This window comes from Haemorhous mexicanus, chromosome 1, assembly GCF_027477595.1.
Source record: "Haemorhous mexicanus isolate bHaeMex1 chromosome 1, bHaeMex1.pri, whole genome shotgun sequence".
NCBI lineage: Eukaryota > Metazoa > Chordata > Aves > Passeriformes > Fringillidae > Haemorhous > Haemorhous mexicanus.
The window spans coordinates 106409078-106426772 of record NC_082341.1 but is presented as its reverse complement, the minus strand read 5'-3'; the positions used below and the strand labels follow the sequence as shown (position 1 = coordinate 106426772).

At 39.5% G+C, this 17695-nt stretch overlaps 1 protein-coding gene across 3 annotated transcripts in view; it reads right to left on the bottom strand.

The window, feature by feature from the left end:
• The window catches only part of PIEZO2 (piezo type mechanosensitive ion channel component 2), a 287559-nt gene that overhangs the window by 79710 nt on the left and 190154 nt on the right, over positions 1-17695 (bottom strand). The window contains exons 9-17 of one of the 3 annotated variants that reach the window (XM_059857974.1): positions 14583-14714; positions 13457-13495; positions 11985-12123; positions 11532-11665; positions 9237-9473; positions 4168-4291; positions 2358-2605; positions 1558-1706; positions 665-838 (exon numbers count right to left, since the gene is read on the bottom strand). In XM_059857974.1, coding sequence (XP_059713957.1) covers positions 665-838; positions 1558-1706; positions 2358-2605; positions 4168-4291; positions 9237-9473; positions 11532-11665; positions 11985-12123; positions 13457-13495; positions 14583-14714 — 1376 coding nt within the window. The remainder of the gene's footprint in view (positions 1-664; positions 839-1557; positions 1707-2357; positions 2606-4167; positions 4292-9236; positions 9474-11531; positions 11666-11984; positions 12124-13456; positions 13496-14582; positions 14715-17695) is intronic. The other 2 variants (XM_059857981.1, XM_059857989.1) reach the window with 2 other exon arrangements.

Here is a 17695-nt window from a genome sequence, read left to right as displayed (position 1 = left end):
TCTCATACTCCTGGCTGAGGATCCTAGGCCAGACTGGTTTTTATGCAGGAAAATATCTAAGAATTGAACACTGGAAAAGCGATGTCACAGATTAATGAAAAAATGCTAATGAACGTCTGGAGGAAATCACCAAATGTCTAGCATAGCCAAGGGTCAGCACTATGAAAAGTAACCACAAATTCAGAATTTTTCCATTTCTGAAGTTCAACTTTACAAAAAGGCCTAACTGTTCAATGCAACTGGGGTGTTTTCCACAGATATCCAAATCTTCATGTGGACCTCAAAATGGATGTTGAAAAAAAAGAAGTGACCCAAAATAAAAGCTGTATTTCTTATTACTGACAGGAATACAGATACAAAAGGGCACACACAGTAATTAAGCACCTAACTTCCAGTAAAGGTCAAAGCCAATTAAATAAATATATAAATGCCATTAGTACCTTTGGAAATGTATCTTAAAATGAAAAAGTTCAGTATGTAGGGGAAAATGGGGAGAAACAGATACTTTGGTTGTAGTGGGTGCTGGATGCTGTGCACTTTCTTTTTAAGCCAGGTAGTCATAGCAAAGGCAAATAACATCTACTGAAAAGTGAGCATTACAAGATAGTCAGAAACAGCATTTCCATACAGATAATCAATAGCTCCATTTACTTTGCTTCTTTACCTGTAAATAGTGTTGTCCTGTTTGCTGGTTACAGCTTTTAAATCAGTGATCTGCAGAAACCGATCATGGAAATAGTGAAGGTGTAAGATACACACCAGTAGGAAGGAGGTGGGGATAAAGATGCGTGTGAATAGATCGGCCACAGAAAACTGTTTTAAGCCAAGGTCCTCTAGTCTGGAAAAAAAAAAAAAGTATTCCACTAAGGCATCTTTTCACACAAAATATTCTTTCCATGAGACATTTCTACAGATTATTTGCAATAGAAAATAAGTGGATGGTACTTTTTGCATGGTTTTGGTTTCTAAAATTCTCCCAAACTAGCAAGTTTCACAATGCAATGTAATGCAGTGTAATGCAGTAATGTAGAGAGGAACTGTAAAAGTACAGTCAGTGAACAAACCCTGCCACAGATCTCTTGAATCAGATGGATTTTCTCTGAGTGGAGATCCACTTATATTGCTTATACTTTCCAGTGTAAGCTCCTCTTGAGAAATGCCCAACTCAGCATAAGAATGAAGAATCTCAGTCCTACTTATTAGCTGGAGAGCAGGTTCACCTACTCCTGCAGATCTACCCTTAATCTTTCCCTGGATCTGGTTCCTGTGGTCAAAGTGGTGAGAGAAGTATTGGCACTGTATTGAGAACAGAAGCAATCCAAAGGCCTAAGCAGCCCATTGGTGAAAATACAACTCTGAGCTCCTCTCTTGGTCTTGCTCACTTCTATGGTTACACCAATAATCTATGGGTTCATAACTGAGTGCCTAAAATCAGCTATGCTTGAGAATGGCTGCATGACATTTTTCTCCCATAAGAAGGAAGACTTCTCTTAGATCCTTCCATCACAGTGAACTCAGATAAAAGATGCAAATAAAAAATTAATCAAAACTACTTACTTCCTTTCATCCAGGCCTGTCATGTTCTTCCACAACCCAGGGAATGACTCAAACTGGTATGTGTAGATGAAGATAAGTACCAACATCGTGTAAACAACCACTGACATCCAGAAGTACTTTAAAATCTTTCTCCACCATTCATAGTGTACCTGAAAATCACACACTAAAGATGCTGACACAAGCTGAAGGCAAAGACACTGATAGAAATATTGACAACATTGTACTGTTGAACATGGATGAAGAACACTATTTTTCCCAGCTGGTCTGAAGTGAGCAATGATTACCCAGTGTCAGGCACAGATTTTTTTTTGAGTTAGTTTTTACTCCTGATGCAAATGCATTGAAGTAAAGAGTGTTGCAAAAACGTCTGATGAGACATGGGCCACAGACACAAAGTCAGGGACGGCTTCAGCCAGCTAATTTCATCACCATTAGGTGATGAATGTCCAGGAGGAGAGGGACTTCCATGCTCTTAGGGGTGTGGAAGCAGTGTGGACCAGCTAGTGGCTATGTAGAATGTGCATAGACTCAGAATTTTCCACAAAGGTTCCAAAGCTTATGGTGAAGTGGCATGGCAGAGCTGTGCATTGTGTCTAATTTACGTGCACTTTGCCTGTCACTATAACCAAAAACCAGAGGAAAATTAGTCTTAATCCCTTCAAATGGTCTTATTCTGCTGTATCTAACTAAAGAACAACTTCACTGTTCATGAATTCTATTTGGAGCTACTTTATTACCAAGCTAAAAGTACAAACAGTTCTATTCAAGAATAAAATTCAGTTAACACAGTTCTCCCTTACCTGGTAGAGGGCCACACAGAAGAGGAACAGTACCATGTAGATGATTTTGTACATGACAATTGTACCCTCAAAGCTGACAAAGAAGAACATGCCCCCACAGACGTAAATCCAGTACTTGATTAACATAGCCATCACCAGCTTCCCCAAGACTTTCATAATATCCTGTTCATCCTCCTCCTCTCCCTCCTCCTCCTCTTCCTTCTCCTCTTCCTGTTCTTCTGACACTTCTCCCTCTTGCGACTCCTCTTCTGCAAATACAGAGTCACATTTGGCCTGTCTCTTCTGGGGATTTTAGTAAGAACTTAAATGGGTAGAAAGTAAAATCTCTGCACACAACACAGAAACTTAAAACTCAATATTCACAAGAGACTGTAATTCCTAATCATGCATGCCTCCAGAGCAAGGAAAAGGGTTTTAACTTCATATGAGCTTAAACCTGCTGCTGGAGCCACAGGGCACACAGCTATACATCCTTACCAGACACCCACCTTCACTTTGTCTGAAATGCCAGCAGCTTTAGTGGAAAATTAGAGCTTAAGGGTTGCATAATGGATAACAGCCAAAACACTTTCCATATACTCTTATACTTTCAAGTAAGCAACCTTTTAAATTGGAAAACAAAGAGACCACCATCACCACCAGAAACCTTTTGAGTTTAAACTCTCATCTCGAATTCGAGCCTCTTGAGTTTCATCCTTTAGATAATATTGTGTTTATCCTCAAAAACCACAAGCAAGGGAAAACATTAACATAAACCCAAAGAAGCTTAAAAAATGTAAATGCTGCACTAACACTACTGTTTTTGAAAAAAACTACCGTTTATCCAGGTTTTTGTACTGCACCTGGGCTAGAAAAGAAAAGCTGCTTTGGCCCTATGAAGAGGTCAAGATTCCCCAGTTATTTACCTTTGAAGTATGTGGAGAGCAGGGTAAGTGACCCCCAGCAGCAAGTACATGTGCAAATCTCTAGATAACAGGGCTTGCCAGAACCATAGTACAGTTGTTTTCCCTTCCATTGAGAGCAATATTGAAACTTCACCATCAAGAGTCTTGCCCACTCCTTTTGTCCCATTCACCATCCCCCTCCTCAGGCTCTTGCCTTGAAAATCCTTGTAGTACAGCTTTGACTCTGATCAGATGTTTTATTGAGACAAGGATTGTAATTAATCAGAGACAGAACTACACCACTGCTTGCAGGGCTCACTTTCTACCATTTCAGTGCACTGAACTCTTTCAGTTTAAGATCCAGAGAGAGACAGCAAGGAATGTTTGGAGACACACGTGCCCAGTAGCAAAAGAAAGAACAGGTCACTGAGTTATTAGGTAAGCTGAATCTATGAAACTAAACTTTGCTCTCAGGTGTGCTTGAGCCCCTGCACTGAAAAAATATATGCCTTTTTTCCCACTGAAATTTGTGGTTTAACTTCTGTGTCTGTAAAAGAGTTTATGTACCAACACAACTTTCAAGGAATTTAGCAACTTTTCCTAGGTAAACTCATCTCCTGTGGTTAAACTTTAAGGCAATTAATCCCCTGGTTTGAGTTGGGAACACAGCAGTAAACTGATCATTTGAAATTTCCACGATCTTTGTGAAATGAGTCATTTTATTACCTTCCAGTAAAGAACATTTTATATTAAGTTCTAAAGTTTAAAAGAGTTTTACTTCTATAGCTCAGAGATAGCTGCACATAGATTTTGTAGTATCTTTCTTAGCTAATAACAGATACATTGCTAATTGCTTTCAGCATCAGAGAAACACAGTAACTGGAACTTCTATCATGACTGAAGGACTAAATTGGCTCTGGCTTTACCTTTTTCTTCATTTTCTTCACTTCCAACTTTGACCTCAGATAATGTGGCTTCTTTTAGCCGAAGTGCTTTCTGTTCAGTGAGGTGTTGCCTAAGCAGTAGCCAGAAAGTAATTGTGAAAAGAATCTGCAAACAAAAATCAAAACAAAACCAACAGACTAATTGTATATCCTATGTCCTACTGATACAAGGAGAGGTTTTCACAAATTTTGCATGCCTTTGTTTTCTCTGTCTCTCAGAAAATGGCAGCGATGGCACCGGTATCAAAATGCATCTTATGGCAAGTTATGTTATTTAGGAAAGATCCTGTATTACAGACAACTTTGCTTCATTTGCACATTTTCATTTCTTAAAGGTATTCACTTATATGCATCTATTCCTACCCTGTTTTATTCAGTTTTTAACTACCGTCCTATAAGTTTAGGAATCTTCTTATTATGCCTTGATTGATGTAATTCCCATTTGTTGGGTTTTTGTTCATATTTTACCTTTTTTTCAGGGAAGAAGCATATGCAAGAGCGTATTGTCATTATCATGATTTTGTACATCATAAATATTTTGATTTATGAGGTTTGTCACTTCAGGTGCTTAAACACAGTTAATTTAAAAATCCTTTTTTTGTATGTCTTGCAGTTACAGAAGACCCAGTCAATGAAAGATGCCTTGCGTTTGCAACAGTTACAAGAGTTGAGATAGCCCTTAATTCTTTTAAGAGCTTCAAGAGACGTTAATTCAGTAGCAGCAGGATACCTTAGAAATAAACAGATCTCTTTAATGAAGAGTGCAATTCTCTGTGTTGCAAAAATCTACATTCCTTGCAACACCAAGACTTGGACAAAATTTAGAAAACAACCTCTTGTCATACACTTGATTTTATGTTTGCCTTCTACAAAGTTTTTGTTAATTTCCCTTTGCCGAAGGAGACATTTCACTACATAGATAGAAGAACAAAATTTCAAAGAGGAAGCATGTAAGAGCCAAATACTTTGCACACAACAGAATGGCAAGGCCAGTAGTACAATGTATTTCTTTTCTAATGTACAAGACCTTAATGGGGAAAAGGATTGCTCCCAGGAGACGGCTTTTTTTATTGACACTGCTGCTAACACTGAGCCATGGCAGCAGACTGTCAGTCTGTGTGACTTGTCACAGTTTCCCCAGACACCTACTGGAGCTCTGGCTTTTGCAACACAAACCTTTGATATTGTAAAATACAGCCTTTCTTCTGCAGTGATTAGCTCTGACTTCCCGCCACATTTACTCCCTTGTTCTACTCGGCATTTCCAGAGCCAGAGCTGGCTTGAAAAAAAGTCTTGAAGGGTTGCAGACCAAAGAAATGCTTTTAGCCACCTTTTAAAGAATAGATTTTATCTCATTTTCAGACCAGGAAACACACATAGCATGCAGACACTTATGCAGAAAGAATTACAGTGCACTTCTATTCTTCTTTCTGCACAATACAGTATCCAGTCTTCATTTAAATTCAACCATTATTCAAAGGACTTTAAATTAGGAATAAAGGGGGGTATAGAGAAACTACTAAAGAGAGACTGATGGACAAGCAAAGGGTGCCTGGGGTGATGTGAACAAAAGGAACTACACAATCAGCAAAACAGGGCTTATGCAGGGTCACTGCAAGCATTTGTACATAAGGAAGGCAATTACTTGAACACAGCCTTACAGGGAAACCTGCCAGATTCTTTCTGGGAAAACAGCATGCCAGGTGCCCCTCTGAAGTGCCTGTACATTTGAGCCCTGCAGCATGGGGAACAAACCCAAGCAATCAGAGATCTCTGTGCAGGGCTGTGGTCTTGTTGGGATGAGAGAGACAGGGTGTGATGCCTTGAATATTTGCAATACAGAGCTACAGGCTCCTTAGGAGGCACAGGCCAGAAGGATGCAGAGGTGAAGTTGGGATTTGCACAGCAACACAGTTGGAATGCATAGACCCTGCCTGGGGATGGAGGATGGACTAATCTGGGAGAAATGCAGAGACTGGCCATGGTTAGAAAAGTCAAGGCCTGAAACTCAATCTGGCAAGGCACGTCAAAAGCAACAAAATTTGTTTCTGTACATGCCTCAGCAGAAAAAGGAAGGCTAGGGAAAATCTAGGCTCACTGCTGACACAGGTCATGGAAGAGGCTGAGGTACCAAATGCCTTCTGTGCCTCAGTCTTTGCTAGCAAGACTGGCCTTAAGGAAACACAGTTCCTGGAGACCATGGAAAAGTTTGAAGCAAGGATGAGTCTTCCTTCGGTGGAACAGGCTTGGATCAGGGAATATTTAAAGTAAGTGGACATACATAAGTGCACGGGTCCTGATGGGATGTGCCCAGGAGCTGGCTGGTGTCACTGGTAGAGGTTACTCTCAATGACCTTTCATCAAATGTGGTGATGGGAAAATTGCTGAAGGAAAGCAAATGTCACTCTTATCTTCAAGAAGTTCAAGGTGAAGGATCAAGCCTGGACAACCTCACTTCAATCCCTGGGAGGGTGATACTGGTGAGATGTTGGAAAAGGCTTCAAGAAGCGGTGGATGCTCCATCATTGGAAGTGTCTGAGGTCATGCTGGATGGAACTTTGAGCAACCTGATCTAGTGAAAGATGTCCCTGCCCATGGCAGGGGGATTGGACTAGATGATCTTGAAAGGTCCCTGCTGACCCCAAACCCTTTTGTGATTCTAATGTGATGGAGGAGCTAATCCTGAAAAACATTTCCAGGCAAATGAAGGATGAGAAAACCATCAGGAATAGTCAGAGTGTATCTGTACAGGGGAAGTCATGCTTGACCAGCTTGATAAACTTTTATGATAAAATGACTGACGTGGTAGATGAAAGGAGAGCAGCAGATACTGTCTCCTACTTAGACTCCAGACAGAAGCTGTCTCCCATAAGGTGGTCAGGGGGAAGCTGATGGAGTGTGGGCTGGATGAGCAGTGAGCTGAACTGCAAACTGACTGAACAGCTGAGCTCAGAGGGTGGTGATCAATGGCATAAAATCTACTTGGAGGTCAGTGATTAGCAATGTGCCCCAGGGGTCAATACTGAACCCAGGGGTCAGTACTGAACCCAGTCTTGTTCAACATCCTCATTTTTAATCCAGATGATGGGGGAGAGTGTACCCTCACCAAGTTTACTGATAACACACACCTGGGAGGAGTGGCTGATCCACCAGAGGGTCATGCTGCCATCCAGCAGGACCTCAACAGGCAGGAGAGAGGGGCTGGAGAGAAGGGCTGACAGGAACATCAGGGCATTCAACAAGGTGAAGTACAAAGTCCTGCACCTGGGAAGAAGAACCAGCTCATGTACCATTAGGTGCTGGGGTCCAATCAGCTGGAGAGTAGTTTGGCAGAAACAGCCTGTAGATCCTGGTGGATAACAAGTTACAAGTAAGCCAGCAATGTGTCCTTATGACAAAGAATGTTAATGGCTGCATTAGGAGGTGTTGACAGCAGGTTGAGGAAGGTGATTCTTCTTCCCTACTCAGCACTGTGAGGTTAGGCCACAATTTGAGTGCTGTGTCCTGTTCTGGCACCCCAGTACAAGAGAGATGGATGTACAGGAGAGAGTCCAGCTGAATGGCCACGAAGGAACTGGAACATCTCTCCTATGTAAAAGACAAAGCTCAGGAGGAATCTCATTCAATGTCTATAAATATCTAAAGGGAGGTGTGAACAGGTTGGAGCCAGACTCTTTTCAGCAGTGCCCAGTGATGGGAACAGAGGCAATAGGCACAAACTGAAACATGGGAGGTTCCCTCTGAACATCAGGAAACACTTTTTTTCTTAGGGTAATTGAGCACTGGCACAGGTTGCTCCAGGATGTAACAAGAGTTTCCACTCACAGGGATATTCAAAAACCATCTAGGCATGGTCCTGGGCAATCAAGATGGCACTGCTTGAGAGTTGGACCAATGAAGTCTTTTTTGGCTTCAGCTATTGTGTGATTCTGTGAAAGTTATGAAGTACATTTAATTCAGCTTCGAAAACCCCATTAAACACCTAATGGCTTTATGGATGTGGCCAAATCCCCATATACACACACCAGCTTCTTTTTCTTGACAGCATCTCCTTTTAGACAAGATATTTGATGATATAGCCAATAAGAAATAATATCAAAGAGAATGAAGTATTAAGACAGTTAAAATTCCTTAGAGATTTATGAAGTTATTGAAAAAAAAAGTAAAACTTCTCTTGCAGAACCCCTTGAGCATTATCCCTCTTACCAAACTAGCCCTACTGTCACAAGTCAAATAATACAGCACTCAATAACTTTCAAATGCATGAAAGACCCGGAAATTGTTATCCAAAAGGTATTGCCAGCAAGGAAGATGTCGTACAGAATCAACTTAAATTGTAATTAGGGGTCACAAGGGAAGTGATCCACTTAGCACAAGGGCAGCCAACTAGGTGCACTCCCTGAGATGCCCCTCTTGGGTGCTCTAGGAAAAAACATCCTATTTTTGCTCAGTCCCTTCTCCAGGAGAAAAACTGCAGAACGAAATGCTTTTTCAAGACATTAAAGAAAAAATCTATCATGCACTGGTGTCAGCAAATTCTCTTGGTTCTAACCTAAAATGGATTTCAACTCATGCTGATTTAGGTGTAAGCATAAAGAATTAAAACTCAGCCACCCACAGCTGTGTCCTGCTGCTTGTGCCAAACCATTAGGGAGTGAGTAGTACTGGTAATTGCAGTGACAACACAGTTCCAGTTGCCATCATAGTTACAGACAGATCTGACATCCCATGGGTATTAATCTAGAGAATCAAAGTACATCTGGTTTTGAATCCAGTTTATAAAACCAAACAAGTGAGCTATTTCAATCCACCAAGTATTTTTTACAGAATTATCATGAAAACCTAAAAGGTGTCTGAACTATTTGCTCTAGTATTAGCTTAATATGCAAGAAGCAGTTTTCTGAACACTCTTTCTAATGATTTACCCTTTACTTTAGAATTGCTGCTGAATACTGTGGATATACTCTTAAAGAAATGTCAAGAGATCCATATTTTTATCACAATATATTTTGTGGTTTCATAAATAAATCTCAGCTGTTTGTTACACTTACCTTTGATGCCAGCTCCCCAGGTTCCTTTCTTTTTAAAAAACCAGATACTTGAGGAAGTTCATTATTCTTGAGCTCAATACTCCATATATACTGTAATATTAACAGTAAATTTCCATAAAAAACCATGAATGGTGAACTGATCATGGCGTATTTCCTTCGGTCCCGAATCATCCACAATGTGCAAGACCAGATCAGTAACACAAAAGTCAACCAGCTGTGATATGTGATGCTCCATGCCTGATGGAAGTAGGAAAGAGAGGAAAAAATGTCCACAGATGGATTCCCGAACAGCACAGATGCAGATTTCCAGTTACACTTCATTCACATATTTTCATTTTCATCAGACCCTTTCACCCATATTAATCACCTACTGGACCAGCTAAAATAAACCCCTTGGAGAACCTGCAGAAAGTAGATTCTGAGGGCAAACCCTTGATGCATTAGCTGCACTTTGTAAGCAGACTCATTGCTTCTCATTACACCAAAATAAAAGAGATGGAAAATAAAAATTAAAGTTTGAGCACAGAATTTTTTCTTGCAAAACAGCAGCAAAGAATTCAGAGTAGGAATGGCAAAACCGAGTCTGGATACTGCAATGAAGGCCTTTGACAGCATTACAAAACAGCATTAACTCAATACTGCTCTAGCTTTTGTGGAATCAGTTTAAAATGGAAAGCTATGGTGTGCACCCACCCAACCTGAAGAACATTTAGTCTACCATAACTGTGCTAGATTACCTGAATACTCATAACTATAGAACATTTTCTACAGCTTTCAGAATTCTGTTTTCAAAAACTTCTCTATTAAACACTGAAGAAAAGGATTTAGGGGGTTTAAGTGTTTTCTATATACACTGTGTTATTGATTTAGGACTAAATTTAGCTGTACATCTGTTGCTACTGTGGAGCAACTGTCAATAAAGCATTAAAAAAATTACTAAACATTAAGAATATTTCTATCAGGTTAGCTTAGCCCTCCAGGAAACTGTGTCTTTTAAGGGTATGTGAAAAACACTGATAAACTACTTCTCCATCCTCATATGAGAAAATAGCTTACACTGATCTGTCTTTGGCTGTAGTATAAATGGAATTTCCACTAGAGCATACCACAAATAAAGTCATAAATTAATTTGGATCACATAAAATCAGCATATGTCATCAAGATAAAAGCTAGCACTAAACTACAAGTAAGTTATTCAAATATATAGTCTCCTTTTATATTGAGAGATATAATCCTGGGAATTAATTAAAACGGAAATGCAGACCTGGTCTGGTAGGTGTCTCTGCCCAAGGCAGGGGTTGGAACTAGATAACTTTTAAGATCCCTTCCAACCATTCTATGATCCTTAGATCATAGAAGTACATGAGTTAAAAAAATAGAAAAAAAGTTACTGTGTCAATATGAAAATAATTAATTACTTGCTAATAGCTCAGAATGCATCAATCCAGATCCATATTCTGCACAAGGAGCCTGCCTTATTTACAGGGGAAACTTCTTCTGTTAAAAGACAGCCAATAAAGTTTGAAACTTTATGCAAATGAGAGGGAGCCAAGGTAATTTGTTTTACCGCTTTTAATGCAAAATTGGGCCAAGAAGCTTTACGGTTAATTTCATCATAGTTGAAACTTCTCCAAAACAGTAAAAGCAAAGCTTGTATTGGGAATATAGAAAGACATTTAATCATTATGTGGAAACCTTGGTACAATGCAGCTCAAAGTATTTGCAACAAGAAGGCTTAAAAACAAGCAACAGCATGAATAAGAGAAAGAAGGGTAATAAGTAAAACAACATGAAAGTCTGCCTTGGCACAAAGTTGTATTTTCCTTGAGATCTTTCTGTGTCAATACAGGAAACCAGGCTTTACAGATCCTTTCTGGATGCATGCATTGCCTGAATTAGGAACCATATTTTTACAGTTTTCTATATCAGTACAACATACATTAATTTTAGAGGTAAATTTCTGAGTGGTGCAAGCATGTGACAAACCTGCTTGTGGCAGAAGCTTGGGAATCAATAGAAAACTGAGACCCAGTGGTTTTCTGGTGCTCAACAGACAACAAAACCTGGAGCTCCCAGTCCTGGAAATGTGTTGCCCTATTTAAAGGTCCGTAACAGGCCTAGGAATTACACATTAATAACCTAAAATGGGCTCAAAATTATGCAGACATTATCTCGATATTTTTTAAGCCTGATACAAAGACTTGCTGAAAACCAACCAATGAGACTACTTTCAGAAAAACATTGAGAAGACACTTTCATAAAATCAACAGCATTCTTTTTGTTGCTAGTACTTACCATCATAGCTATCAGAGCACAAATGTAGCTTTGTTTCATGATAAATTGAAACACAGAGACCAAGGCATGTAATTTAACATTTTCCTTTTCCTCCTGAGTAACTTCATCTTCTCCTTCCTCCTCCTCTTCCTTTTCTAAGTAGAAAAAGAAATTCTTATTTGCAATCCATGCTGGTGTAAAGATAGTACATGCACCCTCTCCTGAAATTATTTTGCTTGCAATCACTTTGATGGCTACTTCAAATCACTGTGTTGGTAGGCAAAGAGTTTTGGATGGTATACACTTAGAGCCCAGTTTACAAAACTGCTGTATGGGTATCCATCATTGCAAGGTGCCAGCAGTTATTTAATTTTAACATGCCAAAGAGCTTACCAAAATGACAAGAAATGCTAGAGGCAGTGACTGGAGATACAGAATAAGAAAAACACATGGGAAAAAATGATCATTTACTACCTGACACGCCATCTGAGGGCTCCCACTTGTACTGTGGTGTGGAGTACATGTCTGCTTTGGCTGGACCATTTTCTAGTGGCAGAGCAGGGTGAATGGTGTGATAGTCAGCAGGGCTCCCATTCACGGTCACCAGCAGCACCTGCCAGGATACCAGAGAGAGGCACTGCATTTACCACGGCTCTTAGAGGAGTGGGACTCCTACTTCTGTGTTTTGCTACTCTTGAGTGCCAATGTTAAAAGAGGTTAACAAGCAGCTGCAGCTATTTCCAAGAAACTGATATGTTATAGTCATATTGCATGCAAAAGTAACACAGAACAGCTTCCAAAATTTATTGTTGTTAGATTTTTGTGCCATACCAATAGAAGTAATCAAAAATTCATCCTTCTTCTTCTTAGGCAAACTACTACATCAGGATTTTCAGACTTCAGTTCACATCTAAGTATTTCCTAGTCATTAAAATAATGGTTATAAATTACTTTCCAATTTGAATTATTAGTGATGAGATCTATATTTGCAGCTGTTAATAAAATCACTTGTGGTAATCATTGTTATTGATGGCACATTTTTGTCACCTGGTAGTGCTAATTCAACATTCTTTCATTGTTTTATTTTTGTGACTTCAATTTCAGCCCTTGTGCTTGTTTGAATAAGGGCTCCAGCAATCACAACCATCCGTATCTTTCCTATTGGCAGAAATTCACATGCAATGGGTTAGTGATGGCAATACGTGCTCAAGGCTGACTTCTGCTCAGGCTGTGAGACAGGAGCATATCTTGCTTGTCAAAACTATTCACAGGCATGTGCAACAGCCTGTGAACTGTTTCAGAATACTATCTGGGTTATGTTCAGTCACATCCAGCTGCACCAAATACTGGCCATGGAGCACGTTTAGATTAGGCTATGGATACTCCTAAAATTCATCTTCATCTCCATTCTCCTGTGTGTGCTAAACAGAGGGGACGTTTCTGCTTTCAGAGTCTGCTAAGGTCTATAGCACTCAAGATAAATGGATCATTTGCTGTCTGTTCAAATAAAGACTTGGATTTTCTATAATCTGTAAATTGAACTCATATGTGCTGTTGGTCATGCTTTAAGGGCTTCAGCATTCCAACACGGATGAAATAAAAAAATATAGCAAAGAAACTAAATCAAATTTAAAGGTGGCTTGCATTAGAAAGCATATTTTCATATCATGTTCAAACCCAATGAAATAGCAAAGATCGTTTGCCAGTTGGTACTACTACAAGCAGCTTAATTTCAAGTGATCAATCAATGGTTTGTCAGGGAAATTATTAAGGAAGCAGACGACAATTACATTAAGGATAATCAAGATTATAGGGTAAATGGCAGGCTAACCATAAATCTAGAAGTTTTACAAATGTCATCTAAAGTTTTATCTGTATATATCATTGTTTGTATTTACACACATTGAGAAGAATTGCAAAATTACAAAGACTAGTAGTATACTAACATCCGATGGCTTGTATTCATCTTGGGTCATTGACAGAAGCTGCAAAAAGCAATGCAAGAACAAATTATTACAGAAGCACAGCTCAAGCATTAGTAAGTTTGACTTCTTGAATACATGCATGCATATATGCTGACTTTTGCAGATTTGCACCAAGAAATTCAGAAAGAATTCTTAAAAAGTCAGCAGAATTGTACAATACCATAAAATTGTATTCAGTGTGCCATAGCATTGACATAATTTTACTGTATGTTCCTGTGAATTTTAAACCAGAACTGAGAATGCTGCATTGAAATCTTGGATACTAAATCAAAAAATTAATCAGTATTGCATTATACTGATTAACTGCTTTCTAATGTCTTTCTAATGATCCAATGCTTAAAAACTAAGTTTTTAAACAATCATTAGAATTACTACAATTATAAAAATAGTTCCAATAAAATCGTGATACAAATATAAAATGCGTTACTTTATCCATTTGCCAGCTCCTTTCCCATTACTATTATTATAGTGGATTTCTTGGGGCTTGAGTATATGTGGCTTGAGTATATATGAATGTTCCTATGTCCAAAATTTGACAATAACTTAACAAATGAAATTTTGTAGTGCAGCTGGTGCAGACAGGTGGTAGAGAGCTGGACCCTTCCAGGATATTTTACACAGCTCCCTAAACTGCCTTGCTTTGTATCTTCAAGAAGGACACCAGTGTGCTTAGGGGAAGATAAGCTGGCAGTCCCCACTCACCAGTGACAGTGCTAATTAGTAGCTACAAGGCAGATCAGATCTTTACACCAGGTTTAGCTCCCTGACAGACTTCCTAGCTGGTTTGCTCAGAGATAATGGCCCCAAGCCAAAAGCCCAGCCCTACACTTCTTAAATGTGGAAACCAAAAACATACAGTATACTTTTCATTTACATCCTTACACTGGCTCCTGGTTTTGTTTCATTCATTTTTACAAAATATATTCCTATCCTACTCTGCCATGCAGCCTTGATCTTTATATTAATCAGATATTTTATCTGATTTATATAATCACACGTGGAGATCTTACTTGCAAGCTATGTAACACTGCTTCCCTTAATTCAAAGTGATTGTGTAATGCAGAGACCCTTCCCCCTCCAGTCTTACTTTTCTCTCATCAGTTGTATAGTGGCTTGCATACCACAGACTGCGTCTCCTCTCTGCTGTCATTGGAATTGGGCTGCAGGGAATTTCTTTGTCATCTTCCCTGCTGACAGATTTCTCTTCATCAGGTGTCTGCTAAATGACAACAAATGACAGCACTAGCTGTAGCTCTGTAAATACAATCTTAGCTGAGGAACTGAAATTTCCCCCCCGACTGGTGCTCCCTCTCCAAAGCATGCCTGAAGCACCTTTTAATGGCTAATTAACCATTTTTAGCCATATTAACCATAATTTGCCACCTTTATTGGCTAATACACTTGATTTATGGTAGATGACTCTGAGATGACATTTTCAGAAACAATGACATCTTCTCTAAAACTGCATGACACCAGAATTACACAGACATCCAGTACTACCTTAGCTTACCACATAATCATACCATAAGTATAAACAAATTCATAAAATATAAAACCCACAAGGTACAATGTTTAATTTTCAAGGCAGTGTATGCTATTTCAGCATCTTTGGCCACTGTTCCATAATGTCTTTGCCAACAAGCCAGTAAGATACAGACCTGACAAACGGAGCACAAGATGGGTGCAGTACTAGCTAAAGTGCCTTTCTCCAAGTAGGGTAAAGGCTCAAAATCAAAAAGGTAGATTGCCATGAGTGGAGCTTCTCAGAGACTGGCACTAGGTCTAGTCCTATTCAAAACGACCTGGGTGGAACTGCACTCACACAAGATTTGTGAATGACAACATTTGTGAACTGGGAGGAGGTAAATGGGCCAGAAGAAAGACTCACTGTACAGAGATGGGACACCAAAAACTGCACGAGGTTTAACAAAGATAAAGTCCTGCAGCTGGAATAAGCCCACATAACAGTAAAGGCTGTGGACAGACTGTGTGGGAAGCAGTTCTGTGGAATAGGCTCTGGTGCACAGCAAGCTGAAAAAGAGCCAGCAGCAGACTGAACTCCAGCAGCAAGGAAGGCAGACACGTCCTGGACTGCATCAGCCAGAGTACTGCCAGCAGATCAAGGGATGTGATTATTCCACTGTGCCTGGCAAGTGTCAGGCCCTACCTGCCATGCAATTCTGGCATCCCCAGTTCAAGAGAGACACAGAAAACCTGGACAAGATCCCACAGAGAATTGTCAAGATGATTAGAGGTTTGGAGAAGCTGAAAGATGCAGGAATCAGGTTTTTTTTTTTTTTCCAATTTATGGCAATAAAATTACAGTTTTAGAGAAGACAAGGATAGTCTTCTCACAGGGAAGCACAGTTATAGGAGAGGAGGCTAAGAACATAATTTGCTTCAGGGAAACACCTTCTGAGTATTAAAAAAAAATTAAGAATTTTTTTTTCTTTTTTTTTCCTCCACTATGAGAACAATGAACCATGTAAAGATTTGGCCTTGGAAAATCTAATCTGAGGCCCTGCTCTGAGAAGAGTTGCTTCACATGATCTTCCCAAGTTCCTTCCAACCTGGACTGCCCTATGACTCTGTGATTGTCTCTAACCCACATGGTTTATTTCTCCATCTGAGATGGCAAATGTTGTCACTAAACTGAGGAGGACTGCAAACCACAGTAGGATACAGCTTCTATTTGAGCCCTACCAGAGCTCTTCCTGAGCTGTTCCTCCTGAGTGGCAGCTTGCTGGTGGCAACTGTTCTCGTTGCTCAAGCAAAATCCTCTGATGTAACAGAAGAATAAATCAGGGTGCTGGGCAGAGGTCTGCAGAGCTACCCGTGAGAACAGGACATCCAGACATTCCAACTCATTTTGAAACTCTCCTCATTCCAATCCTAGCAGCCAGGTCCTATTTTTTACTTGACTTAGATAAGCAATGATTATTAATTTAGTTTCACTTCTCAGAGGAAATGGTAGCACATTTCACATATGATTGTCTATTTATATTTGATAGCAAAGGGGCATTCCTAGCAAAACTGTAAGATGAAACAAACTGATTCTGTGCTTAAAATACTCACCACTGCCATTTGAAACTTTAATATAAATATGAACCTTAAAGAACTGCTTATCAAAGGCATTTAGTTTGGCACGAGGGTGACAAAAACAATACAAAAGACCTGACACACACAATCATTTTAGTAAGATATTTTTAGCCTTAGACACAACAGGGAAGGGTGGGAAATCTTGTTTTTTCATTCTCAGAAGAGGAAGAAAAGTCAGAAAACACAATACCAGTCATACAAGCACAGCTTGTGAGAGTCCTTTGATTTGCCTAATTTTTTCAGTTCTTCCTCAGCAACTCTTAAATACCTTTAATTCAAACAATTATAAAACTTTTTTCAGAGGACTCTACATTCAAGTGCTGTAGCTCTGCTGGCTCCTGTACTATTACTTACCACTCACAGCACAGAATGAATGGGCTCTATTCATTTTTTCAGCACTAGCAGTTACAACTGTGAGCTGAAATCTCCAGAGACAGATCGCTTTTTCTTATTTGCAGAGGTAGAATTTCACAAGACTCAATGTTAGAACAAGTCAGGATCCAAAGCAGCAAGCATAAGAAAAGCAAATCTTCCACTGACTGCCACAGCCACTTTGCATGAGTAAGATCCATTCAGAATCCCATATGGAGATCATACACTGAAATTTCATGCATGCCATACTTTGGCACTGTGGTGCACACACAAAAAACTGAACCCTGAAACTCAAGATTTCAAGTGGGGATGCTTCTGTAAAATTGCTCATCACCTGCAGCATTTAGAGACAGTCTCAATAGCATCTGTATGAAAGACAATTCTTGCTGCCATCCAGGAAGAATTTTATCCACAAGAGGACCCCAAGATAAAATCCACACAAGAAAAAAACCCAAACCATCAGGTCTACATGTTTTACTCTGCTTTTAGCACCTGCTACACAGTATTACATTTAGCTTATGTAATATTTTCAGATTGAAAAAGTATTTCTTGTTTTGTTCAAAACAGTTTTTGTTCAAGAGCTTCTTTTGAACAGAATTCCTAGGGTGAGCCACTTCTTATTGTACAGGACAGCAGCATACAGAGAACAACTTCTTTGCACGCCTCACAGCATTTTGTCTTTGCCATTTATTAAAACTCAGTTAGGTAAGTAGTGAGATCCTAAATACA